Below are 12,968 nucleotides of genomic sequence, written 5' to 3' on the forward strand. Positions count from 1 at the left end.
AGCAGCTCTGTCACTCTCAGGAAGACATTCATCCTTCAGTTTAGTGAAGACGTAGCCCATTGTTTTACATCAGTTGGGCAGTTTGGGTAGACCTGCACAGCATCCATTATTTGATTGTTGTCCAAAAGTAGTTTCATTAGCATGTATTCTTTCTGTGCACATGCAGAAAGCCCTTCCACAGGCTTTATTAACTCGAGCTGCTGCAAATGTTCAAATGCCTAAAACAAAACAAAAAATCCAAACATAATTCTTCTCTAGCTTATCAGTTAAGAAATAGAAACCAATTCAAACTGTATTAAACAGTTACATAAATACCTCAACACAGAATTTCAAACCCAGATACAGGATGTATCTACGGCTGGTCTTTCGGACTGCAAGCTAATTTTATTCTCATTAGCAAATCAATTCTGAACTCTTTAATATTTAGTATAGGAAGCTGTGCATACACACTGAATATACACCAGAGGGCAGTATAGTACCACACAATGAATAGATACAAGCATTAGTGCAAAAGCCCTATTTGTGATCCTCAACATTCTCCCAGATTTTAGGTCAAGTTTTTAGATAAATGGAAACAATCATAATACTAGTACAATACTACTACAGTGGTTTCAAAATACTCAGCTTTTGTGACTGTAACACAATATTCTACCAACTACTGAACAACCAACAAGTTACAAATACCTTCATAACCACAGGTTTCTCAAAGCTGTAGACAGTGTGTGCCTTCCTCTGAACAAACTTCTGATACTCTGTATTAACAAACATATTATTATTGATTTGGGAGAAATAAACCACTAGTTTAATAACTAGAAATAAGCCACTGTGATACCAGCTCACCATTATAAATCATCTGGAAGTTGAAAGGCTCCCCTTCATAAATATCAGTTAAGTGTTTCATAGCTATTATGAGGCAGAATTCCAACACAGACAGACCTGTGAGAGAGAACAACAAATCCTAAATTGCATTTCATAGCAATGTAGCCCTCAAGATATGGAGTTTAATCCAAATGGGCTGTTCTGCTGGCATAATGATATTTACAGTGCTGGAAAGACACTCCTGCATGGAAGGGAAGGGTATTCTTGCTAGTCCCCCTACTCCCACTGTTCCCTAGTTTGACTTGTGAGGTTACCCTGGCCCCCAGAAGCAGAACTGCAGTACGCTCAGAACAAGGGTGAAATTCTGTGAACTTCATTCCCGCTACTTTGGATCCCTCACAACTATGGTGGAACACTCCTCCATTTGTTCTGACGCAAACAGTAATACAAGCCCAATTATTCTGTACTTGCTCTATTCTGTACACTTCATTTTCACCTGCAAGATATAAGAACATGCACATATGGACAGCTGGGGGAATTAGGCACCTGAAGAAAATACCTATTGGCAGCCATGAAGTGGTAACTCTATGGCGGAGTCACTAACCTTTTTGAGCCTGCCGGCACCTTGGGAATTCTGACCCAGGGCGTTAGGTGCAGCCACAAATTGGTTGCTACAAAGTAGCTGTCGCAGGAGGTGGAGCCAGCCTTAAAAATGATTGCACAGCCAATCAAATCTCCAGTAGCCAAACAGAAGCCTTGCTGGGCAAAAGCACACCTTGCCCCCCACCCACCCACTTCCTAAAAACACTTTGTGGGTGCCGGAAAGGTGTTGGCGGGCACCAAATTGGGGACCCCTGCTTTAGGGTGAGAAAAAGCAAAACTAAACCATGAGAGTGACTACTTCCCAAAAGTGTTACCAATGGCAGGCAAAGGTACACTGCCTCAAGTGCTTCTGGCTTGTGCATTGTAGGGCTTCAGGATTACCCACCCCGCGCACAGATGGAACCAAATGCCACTAAGACTGAATAAACACTGCCGCCTTACCGTGTACAATGTTTGCTTTTGAGTCCACTCTGCACAGTTTGCTTGCTTCAAGAATGTCTGATGAACTGATGAATGGGTGGGATATAGTTACACTTCTTAAAGCAAGCATCTAAAGGAAAAAGAAACAATACTGTTGGTTCTCGTAGGTTATCCGGGCTGTGTAACCGTGGTTTTGGTATTTTCTTTCCTGACATTTCGCCAGCAACTGTGGCCGGCATCTTCAGAGGAGTAACACTGAAGGATACAATACTGTGTTTAGCTGCTGAGTGCCCAGTGCATCCTATAATAATTTAAAACAGACAATTTGCACTGATAAATGTGTTAATTGCTTTGGTAATCTGATTTCAATCAGAACATTCTAACACAAAAATATGACATGTTCAAATTCTATATCTACAGATATAGATGTCAATCTACACTGTGCAAATTTGTTAATCAAAATATATTAAAAGACAGGGGAAATGATTTGTTCTGGGAGATGGGATTATAAAAATTCCTGAAGAGCTGGAACAAGGGGACAACAAGTATGAACTTTCATTACAAAGGCGCCAAGATAATACAACCTAAGAAAAGCTTATAACCGCTACAATATGAAATTGCAATTCATGTTAAGTCTCCAATTAAAATGTTTCAGTGGTTTGACTCAAGTACTTGACAAAGCTGGTTATTTCTCTTGCAGAAATGGAACTTAGCAGCACAAATTTAAATAATATGCAATAATGAAAATACTTAATATAATAAAGTGTGGATCAGCAGAAGGCACTGATGGATGCAGATCTGTCCCTTCACCCCTTCTCCCCAGTAGTAACTTACCGTATATACTCGCGTATAAGCCGAGTTTTTCAGCCCAAAAAAAGGGCTGAAAAAGCCAAACTCGGCTTATACGCGGGTCAATACGGTAGAGGAGGGAGGGGGAACTTACCGCTGTCACCGCCGCCATTGCTGCCAGGCCCGCGCGGCTTCCCCTGGCCTGCAGGCGCAGGAAGGCCGCGCCGCCGATTCACCGCCTCTCCCGGTGAGTAGGGGGTTCAGGGGCTCTTCTCCCTCCCCCCCCTTGGATGGCACTGGGGTCGGGAGGGCCCGGGAGGCTGGCAGGAGGGCGACCTGGGGCAGGGCCGAGATCATCCCTGCGCTCTAAAATGGCGGCCACCATTTTAGAGCGCAGCATTACCGGTAAAGGGAATTTCTTATTGACCCTCGGCTTATATGCGGGTCAATAAGAAATTCCCTTTTCTGGCCTCAAATTTGGGGGGGTCGGCTTATACCCGAGTATATACGGTACCTTGGGTTGGAGAGGCTTCCTGGACTAAAAGCCATTCAGGTTGCATAGAGTGAGGAGAAATATTACCCATCCTACCTCCTGTCAGCAAAGCCACTCTTACAGAAGATACAGGAAGAGTAATTTTGCCCCCTTCTCTCCCCCCCCCACCCCCTTGCAGTCTCCTGACCCACATGCTTATCAGTCCATATGGGTACCAAAACAATGGGGATCAATTTCTCCAGGAGTGCAAATGATTACCGGGGGGGGGGGGGGGGGGGAGAGAGACAAAGAAAAGATCCATATCTGACAATGCCTTTTACTGATGGGTCATGGCATCCAATGCAATATATTGGGGAAAGTGATGTTTAGAAAAGAATGTTATGCTACAGGAAGCAGTTTCATTTCTCTTCTACTCAAACCTAAAAAAGAAAATTTTAATACATAGTAAAACCACTGAAACACACTTTTATACGTGATAAGAGTTCAGATGTAATTTACAGAAGGGATACAACGTGAGCAAGTTAAACCACAGCACACTCTGTCACACTTTAGTTTTGTTATATAGACACAATCTGCAGGTTTCTGAGAACAGTGCAAATTCAATAGAGCACTGTTTAGCACTTTCTCCTGCCCTCAGCCACCTCTTGTACTGTGCTGTGCCTGCAAAAACCAATTCTGCTGGAGGTGTGGTCTTGCAGAGTTCCGACTCTCATGAGTGGCTTTTCAGAGATGTAAGAAGCTGCTAAGCAAAATAGTAAAAATTCCTTCTGCAGACTTGCTTCCTTTGTTTTCATGCAACTACATGTAAACAGTTTAATTTGATTCAGTCATGATAGAAAACTCATTAGCGGATTTTCAAGCCTAATGAAAAAACCCTGGATCTGAAAATATGAAAGGTTCAAAAGATAGACCTCAGTCTGCAAAGATCACTGGGTTGACCTTTGGGCAGTCAATCATTCTCAGTCTAACCTACCTCTTAAGATAATTCACAGTGTATCTGAAGAAGTGAGCTGTGGCTCACGAAAGCTCATACCCTGCCAGAAAATATTTTTGTTAGTCTTTAAAGTGCTACTGGACTCTTGCCCTTTTCTACTACTACCTCTTAAGAGTCATTGTGAGGATAAAACAGGGAAAGGATCACTATGTATGATGTTTTGAGCACCGTCCTCTGAACTGGTTGCAAGATTACTGAAGATGGATGGTAAAAGAGAATGTAAGACAGGTTCCTTGCAAGAAAGCTGGTGAGTAAATTGACACCTACAGGATGCTATAGGAACTACAGAAATAAAATTCAGCAGATTTTTAAAAAGATCAGCTTACCAACAGCAGGTAGAGAGATCGCAGATCTTTACTATAATGGTATTGATTTTGCAGCACATCTTGAATGGTTTGGTCTTCAAAGAGAGACTAGAATGGATTTTTAAAAAATAATGATTTGCAGAATAGCCAACATAAACAAGTCTTTACAGTCAGATAGTTTTTCCATCATGAGTTGTTGCAATTAGAAAGGAAACATACAATATTTGTGCAAGATCACAATAATGCTTCCCGTTATAGTTCTTAAAAAAGGCAAAAAGCATATAACAAAATCTTTCAAAGTGTGCAGAAAGAGTAAGCTATTACAAAAGCTATTTTCTACCATTCTTTAAAATTAAGAGACTTCATGCAAAATACCATTTTGTAGGACAAATGCTTAATTTTGCTTTGTTTGGCATACTCCCCAAAACAATTATTGGCCCTCTTCCCTGGTTCTAATGATGTCTGGGTTCTTACTAATTGTTTTAGAATTTTACATGTTTTTAAATGTTGAAATGTTTTTATGTTCAGGTGGAAAGGCGACAAATGTTTTAAATAAACAAATAAAACAATGAGTTTGCTTTCAGAATTTTAGGCACCTGTTTGAAGATGCAAGACACCCATTTTGTCTTACCAAAAATTCTTTCTGAGGTAAACTGAGGAGCTAGAACAGAGAGGGTCCTATCTCCATGGCACGGAAGAGAGGACTGAGGGAGCAGCGCTCTGTCACATGCCTGTTTGGGCAGGAAACTTCAGAGGGCTTGAGGGTAGGGGAACGTTCCAATAGCCTTAGAGACAGAAATCTTGAGAACTTTCATCTTTGTGGCTGGCCGGCACATGCGGGACAGCACAGAAGCAAAATTGCCTAACTGTGGACGTATGGGAAGGCAGTCACCCAGCATGCAGGTTGGCAGCTAGTGATCAAGGCAACTACTGTACTGACAAATGACCAGGACTATTAAGTTAAGAGGCCCAAGGCAATCTCAAGTTATACTTGAGATGCTGACTATCATGCATCTTGTCACTTGAGAACTAGATTTGAGTCCAGTAGCACTTTAGAGACCAACAAAATTTTGGGGGTCCCAAATGACCCAGATGAAGGGAACTTGGAATTTTGAAAGCTCATACCCCGAACATCTTGTTGATCACTAATGTGCTACTGGACTTGAATCTAGCTGTTCTACACACCAACATGACTACAATATTTTCATTTAAATAAGTTATTATTTCAAAATTTAATTATTATCTTGGAAAGAAAAATGTATGCTCTCCATTTATTACTTTTAACGTCACACCAGTTTGAAGGATGTTCAGCAAGGCATTTCAAGAGCTTGGCTACTGCTGCCTTTAGTTCAATTACCTGCACATTCTTATTCCATTTCTGAGCAAAGGTTTTTTCTGGAAATTCTGAAGGCAAGGATAGCTGTTCTTTACAAATATTAGTGTATTTTTTAAAATCAAAAGAATTCATTAAATATATCTGTCGGTGGGAAAATCTCGATTTCACTCTCTTCTCCAGGAGTTCTAGAACATCCTAGAAAAACCCCAAAAAGTTTTCAATATTACCATTCAGCCTAATTATTACAATTATATAAAACATCTAAAATTTCAAATAAACTATGAAAAATAGATCCAAGCTGTCTTTCTGCAGTGGGGATCAAATGCTGAAGTACAACCCCCAGTTCAACATATGTGCTCTAATAAAAAATCATAATTCTATTTCACAATTATCCAAATACAAAAATGACTTGTGTATCAAATAACCTGCCTAATATTTTCCTCTGGTTTTACTTTGTTCCAATACTGAATACATGGTTACCATGTTTTACAGAATTGTTGAAAAAAATATTTATTCGCCTTAATCTTAACCATAATCATTATAATCCACCTTTTAGGAGGTTATGCTGTTTCCAGTATTGCGCTTGCAATAATCTGGCTACTGTTAATCAACTTCTGATCAGGTATTTATTTTTACACTGTGCTCAAACAGAGCAACAAAAAAGGTCATATAGGACTTCATTCTTCACTCTTTCATTCTATGCCTTAAACAGATCGAACTGAATTTTTTTCACAATTTGACATTTCCACGTGAGCGATCCCACAGAAGAGAATTCACTCACAGATGTCTTTAACAGCATGATCTCACCAAGCTGTTTTACCTTCAGCAGCACAAGCAGAGGTTTTTCAGAATTTTGACTAAAGCATCATCTGAAATATGATATGCGGAGCCAATTCATACAGCCTGAAACCACCTTAGCTGCCCTAGAAGAAGAGTATCTGAAGTCAGTTCAAGTGTCTTGAGAAACCAGTATGTGAGCTATATGTTCTAAGGGTACCATATGTTAAGAAAAAAGCTCGACTCATCTTACCAGTCTGCAAGTCAGACCAATAACAGCTATAGGTGTCTGTGCAGATTGGGATACATCAAAGAGATTATACAGCAAAGTCTGGTTCTTATGATGAACAAAAAGATCAAATTCCTCCAAAATGAATAGCACTGGACAACTGTGAGCACGGTCACCTAAAAAAACCAACAATAAACCAAAGTGGTAAACATTAAGATTAAACAACATACATTACCAAAACATCAATATAGGTGCCTTTGAGAGACTGAAGTAAATGTAAGATAATGTACAATTCAATAAACAAAAGGTACCATTCATTATTAGAAAAGGGATTAGCCTAATATTTTCCTTTGTTATGGAGTGCCACGCCCGCAGCACCCATCCTACAGAGTCCCATGGCAAGAAAGGGCGTATGTCTAGTGCCAGGGTGGCTACATCAGCTCCAGAGACCTGTCTGTCCTGTACACAGAGGGGCTGGGGGGCTCTGGGCATTCCTGAATAATGCTACTGGGACTAGCCACCTTGTGAGTAAGATCCATGCACACTGCTCATGTCCAGCATGAGTCGCTGGATTAAAATATCAATGAGTGAATGAGCTCCTTTTATGCTCCCTGGACGAGCACTGTGGCTGGGAACCGTCTTGTCTCTTCAATACCCATCATGTTCAATAAACTAGACAGAGTTTTCTTCAAACACATGTCCAAAAGTTCTTGTATGTGCAGAGATGGTAATATTTTCCTGCCTCTTGACAGCTCACAAGGCCTGATCGTCTTCAGTGGGTTCTCCTTTAGCATTAGGCTGCGGTTAATTGAACCACAGAGTTCCCCAAAGGCTCTGTTTCTAACACCTTTTCATTCCCTACCAGCAGAATCAGAACTCAGATTTATTAGTGTGGCATATGACAGTAAAACATTTGTATCATTTATACATGAGATAAAAGATTACATAAATTTTAAAAAGACAATACCTGGTTAAAATTCTTGACTAATATTTAAGAAACTAAAATCCACTAAATATTAAAATAATTTTTTTTAAAAAAATAATCTAGTTGCCATGACCCAACTTTAAGCAGCGGACTTTATATGTGACTGCTAATCAGATTTATGAATACGGCGAAGCCATTAAAATATTCATATCAATTACAAAATAGAATTAAAAGATACAGTATCTAAAACTATGAGATATATAAATCTTAAATAGATAAATATATTAGCTAAAAACCTCAGATTAAAATAACATTCTCCATTTTAGGTTAGATTGCCAAGCCCCCGCTTTGTCTGGCTGATCTTGTATATTGCAGAACAGAATTTAGCAACCTGTTTTATTGGGCTGACCCTTCCCATAGGCGATATGAGCAGTATCACAAAACAGTCTAAAAGAAATAGTGACTCCATTCAACTGATTTTAAATTTGCGTTTAAAATTAATTAGCTAAATGATTGGTCTGCCAGGTATACTCTGCACTCCTAGTAAAGTATGAAGCTTCTTATTTCTAAAGAGCCAACACACGAGAGAGTAAATTTTCAATAAATTTAAGCAACATGTCCCACTTTTGTAGCATCCCATTTTCACTTGTTTGGTATTCAAAAAATCACGGAGCAGAATAAAGATGACTTGGAGGACATCCGTTCAGTGTCTTCATAATTTTGTATGTGCTGTAAAATCTTAACAGAAAACTAAGACAATTTTACGGAAACAATATAAATGTTCCATTTACACCCAAGCTTTTCCCCCCAGGCTCATCCAGTTAAGGTGCAATCCCATGCTTCCCTTCACCTCAATCATCTCTACAATTTACAGTGCAGTCACGCTAGATTAAACCACACATTCTTTGTCATTCACTACGAGGGAAACATTTTTACCTGTCTTTAATGCTTCAAGAAGAAATGCAAGGTTTTCTGAAAAACTACCCTAGAAAAGTGAAAAGTTTGAATGATTAACTATTTTATTTTAAGTTTAAAATATGAAAAAAATTGCTAAGTCAACTATTATTTAGGAACATGCTTTTTTCTTTTGACCTTTGAATTAAAAGGCAGTCTTAAAAGAAGGGACAATTTCCTCTGAATAAGGAAAAGCTGGGGTTTTTCCTTGCCGTCTAGCACTTTCTGTGCCTCTATGACAAGAGATTCATAAAACATACTTCAGAGTTCTCTAGGACTCATCTTGACAGGTCACACAAAGCACAGAGGTCAGCAACTTGTCGTAATTTAAGAACCAAACGATGTCAAAATTCAGAACAAGAAATCATTAGAAAGCCATTATAAGAAAGCCTATTTACATAACTGAAAATGTACATTACTGACAATTGGCGTGCTGCATAATAATCCATATATTTTCTGCAGCTCAAACTCTGGTTGTTGAGTCCTTTTATTAGAAGTAGCTTGTGTGAGGTCTCACGACATGTAATAAATATATACAGGAACACCCTGAATAATGTACATTTGCATTGATCTGTGCATGGTATGCACTCGAATTACTGGCTACTGTACACCTCTATCATCCCCTCTTCTGCAAAGCATCCTTAATAAGTCCTTTAGTCCCATAAAATATTTGCCTGCCCTTCCCTTTACATACTGGTTATTCTAGCAGCCCACTTATCAACAGGCTATACCTTTATTTCCCCTTCTCCTTCCCTCTTCCCCTTGGGATTTCCTTCATTTCTTTTTATTCCCCCTTTGCAATTCTTTTGCGAAGTGAGGAAGGGGATATTGGGTTTGGCTTCCCCTCTGGCAACAGTCACTTTGGTTTCAGCTTCACCTCCTGCGGCAGCCATTTCCATGGTGGCCCTCACTACTCATCTTCAAAATTCCAAAGGTGCCCACCAGCTCAAAAAAGGTTGGGGATCCTTGGTCTCCTGCAACAAAAGCTTATATAACTTTCAAAAATATCTGAACTTTTTACTTACAAAAACTTTATCTCCGACCACATTCTCCAGATTTAGCTGTCTTGTAATCTCCTTGAGGGCAATCTTATCATTGGTCTGTAGTAGTCCTACAAATTAACAGCAATGCATAACCTATATTTTGCTTATCCTCGTAAATCAAGGTGGTATAAACTTTCTCACAAAGCAAAAACCAAGGAACCTTAGTTAACAGACAAGCAGCAGACAAAGGCATCATACAGATGATGTGACAAACTGATTGGTCACTATGTGAAGGAGCATGAGGAACCACAAGCAAGGTGCCTTATGCCTCCCAGTTTCTGCCAGCTAATCTAACACTTCTGCTTTTGCTGCAGACCAGCACAAAATCACAAACCACACTTTGTCATCTTTCCTATAAATCTGCATTTCAAACCAGGATTACACCATGGCTTAGAATCCTGGTCCCTCAGGCTCATTCGTATAGTCACAAACTCTATTTGTCATCCACAGTAAATGTTAGAATTGCCTTGGCATCAACCATTTAGAGGCCACACCCTTCTCCTATCATCCTCAAACGAGTCCTCTCTAAAATCAGGCAGTGAGAGCTGAGAATGCAGAACCTCAGAGGCTTTGTTTACAATTGTATTCCTGCCGTTAATGGACATTACAGCAACAAGAGAAAACTTCCTCGCCATTTTCAATCCACCCAAATGAGTACTAAATTACAAGACTAAGTAATCTTCAAGAAAAGTAGTAATCAAATGGTGTATTTCTTACCATTTAAATGAACCTGTAAGATGTTATCCCTCACTTGCTTCACTTCCATGAGCTTTTTTAAGGTGTGATGTATTAACTAGGAAGAAATAAAGAATGAAGTAAAACATCTGGTGCAAGAGAGCATACACCACTGCTTATTACAAACCACTTACTAACTGTTGATCAAAACTGAAACACTGAACTAAGGCCACTGTTTGTACTATAAACGTCTTGTACTTGACAGAAGATTCATCAGTATATTGAGTTTACATGCAATATATTCATCAGTCACCCATCAGTGGAGGACCCCTCCATAGTGCCAATCCTGGTCTTGTTCCTTGTTACAGAGCACATCCCGGGTGCTTAGTCTGTTTCCTGTCCCTGGCTCTCCTGCACTGCCATCTTAAGCAGGTTTATATCTTGACGTGTCCTGGCCTTGTTACTGCAAAGTTCATAATTTTGGCTTGCCCTTTTCCTCTCACATAACTGATGCCACATAACTTCCCTGTCACAAATTTGCATCTCAGTGAGTTGCTGAGAGAAGGCAGCAGAAATTCCTACAGTGGACTCCGTTATGCAGATGGATCAGATCCATCCAGCAGGACATAACATTTTTAACAGTTGTATAAGAATGACAACTGAAATACTGATGGTAGGAAGTGTTTACATATGACTCATATTAGACTTATCTGGAAATCACAATCCAATAAATAAAAGATGTGGGTCTTTAGAGTAGTCTACACCATTCACATGGTGTGCCAGTCTTTTTTTTTTTAAAAGCACAGATTACTTTGTAAACAGTGCAAATGATTCAACAACTACATTATCTGGGAAAAATCAGATGCCAAACCTGAAAGCTAAATAAGCAGTAAAATATTGTAACAGAAAAATCAAACTTCACTGGTTACTGACATTTAAATTCAGAACACCATGCATCCACCTAACTAATATTAAAATACTACCAGAGTTTTTCCTGAGCCTCGGGGTCCAATAATGAGTGCAGAGTTGCTTTCACCATAGACAGCAGTACGTTTTAATAGCTCAGATAAATGCCTGTGGGGGGAAGAGAAATATGAATAACTAAACTTGAGAGGAGGCAGTTCCTGGGACAAGGTTATAAATTTTAACACTTCTTATGAGAAAATTACAATTAATTGGACTTTCAAAAGTATTTAAACATATATTCAGCCACAGAAAACTAAATGTCAGCACAAGCATATATATGGTAAATTTCATATACAGCTGCTTAACACATTAATAAAATTCTAGAACCACCAACATGCACTTTCAACATGGCTGATATTAACAAATAGAAAAAATCAAGCAGATATATTTCAGAAAAGTCCTGAAACAGCAAACATATTTTATGATCCAACCTATCCATCAATTTTTCAAGAAAGCACAATAGCATATTATATATGTGAAAACACAGCAGGGAACCACCTATGAAGCGAAAAAGCCTTTGAAAAGGGAAATGTGTTATTTCTGAGATTCAAGTAGCCATGCTCTTCTTACAGGGAAAAATTTGGTCAGATAATGTGAAACTATAGGGTAATTGACAAATTGTAACCTAAGGGCTATTCATTCAATATGGCACTATTACATGAATATTGGCTCCAAACATCATTTCATTCTTTGACCAGGAGAGAAGGCATACAATTGAATCACCATCTAGGATACCTGTACATGACCATGGCAGAAAAATACTAACCAAGAGGCCTCTGTTTTGTATCTCTGCCTTTGGTCAGAGTATTATAACTATTACATTTCACCATGGGCTATTTTAGAGATTACATATGTATTATTTTAACTTCTGGAGTCTTTCTGTGTTTAATATCTATATTATTTGACCACTGAAGGAAGCCAATGGGCCAAAGTGTATTTGGTCAAGGTAAATAATGGCCCTTTGTATTAATATACATTTGTGAGGTTATCATTTGGGCCAGGATATGTGTTTTAAAGGAATACTTACTTGTACTGAAGCTCCATTCCAAACAACTTTGCACTTGGACTTGGATGACAAAATCTTTCACGAAGTATCTGTTGTACCTGCAAATTGAATTATAGATACCAAACATTCAAACACACCACAGCCAACTATTAGTTTATTATACAACAGCTTACTTGTGCCTGTCTCCAGAAATTTCTTTCTATCCTGTGTGGTTCGGGGAGTTACAAATCATACAATATTATTTTGAAATAAGTAGTATTACTCAAAAATAAGACAAGCCTCCAGCCAAATTCAGCACATTTTTCTGAGGCACAGTATAAGATGAATGAAGTAGACTACTGCCCAAGGTTCTGGGGAAATAACTGTACCCTAGAAAGCTGAATGACAAAATATCAAAACAGTATGACAAAGGGAAGACACTAGGAAAGCCATGGCCCCAGCCCACTCCTGCGCATGCATCATAATACATGAGCTCTATTTGCACTTAAGGTAGTAAGTAGGCTGGCATGAGCAAGTCACTAAACTACTGCATCTCACATTCAAGAAATTTTGTCTCAAGGAGTATTTTACTTACCTTTGAGATACATTCCCCACTTGTAAAGTTCTCCTCCTTCAACTTACGTTTACCCATTGT

General features: G+C 39.1%; 1 protein-coding gene across 1 annotated transcript; it reads right to left on the reverse strand.

Annotated features, from left to right (window-relative positions):
- Nucleotides 1–5: 5 nt before the first annotated feature.
- ORC4 (origin recognition complex subunit 4) lies at nucleotides 6–12,968 on the reverse strand. Its single transcript, XM_056861638.1, has 13 exons — nucleotides 12,909–12,968; nucleotides 12,356–12,432; nucleotides 11,346–11,436; nucleotides 10,405–10,480; nucleotides 9,670–9,755; nucleotides 8,627–8,675; nucleotides 6,790–6,941; nucleotides 5,781–5,954; nucleotides 4,445–4,531; nucleotides 1,864–1,972; nucleotides 841–936; nucleotides 685–752; nucleotides 6–218 (listed from the first exon to the last, which is right to left on the reverse strand). Exons 1-13 carry the CDS (start codon nucleotides 12,963–12,965, stop codon nucleotides 36–38), a joined length of 1,305 nt encoding a protein of 434 aa, XP_056717616.1. The 5' UTR covers nucleotides 12,966–12,968; the 3' UTR covers nucleotides 6–35.

Source organism: Euleptes europaea, chromosome 15 (genome assembly GCF_029931775.1).
Source record: "Euleptes europaea isolate rEulEur1 chromosome 15, rEulEur1.hap1, whole genome shotgun sequence".
In the NCBI taxonomy this organism is placed as follows: Eukaryota; Metazoa; Chordata; class Lepidosauria; order Squamata; family Sphaerodactylidae; genus Euleptes; species Euleptes europaea.

Excerpts from the sequence above, each read along its gene's own strand:
- ORC4 (XM_056861638.1), bottom strand. The coding sequence starts at position 12,965 with ATGGGTAAACGTAAGTTGAAGGAGGAGAACTTTACAAGTGGGGAATGT. Across the intron at positions 11,437-12,355 it reads GGAATGGAGCTTCAGTACAA|GCATTTATCTGAGCTATTAA; the intron begins GTAAGTATTCCT and ends TTCCCCCCACAG. Across the intron at positions 937-1,863 it reads AAAAGCAAACATTGTACACG|GTCTGTCTGTGTTGGAATTC; the intron begins GTAAGGCGGCAG and ends TCTCTCTCACAG.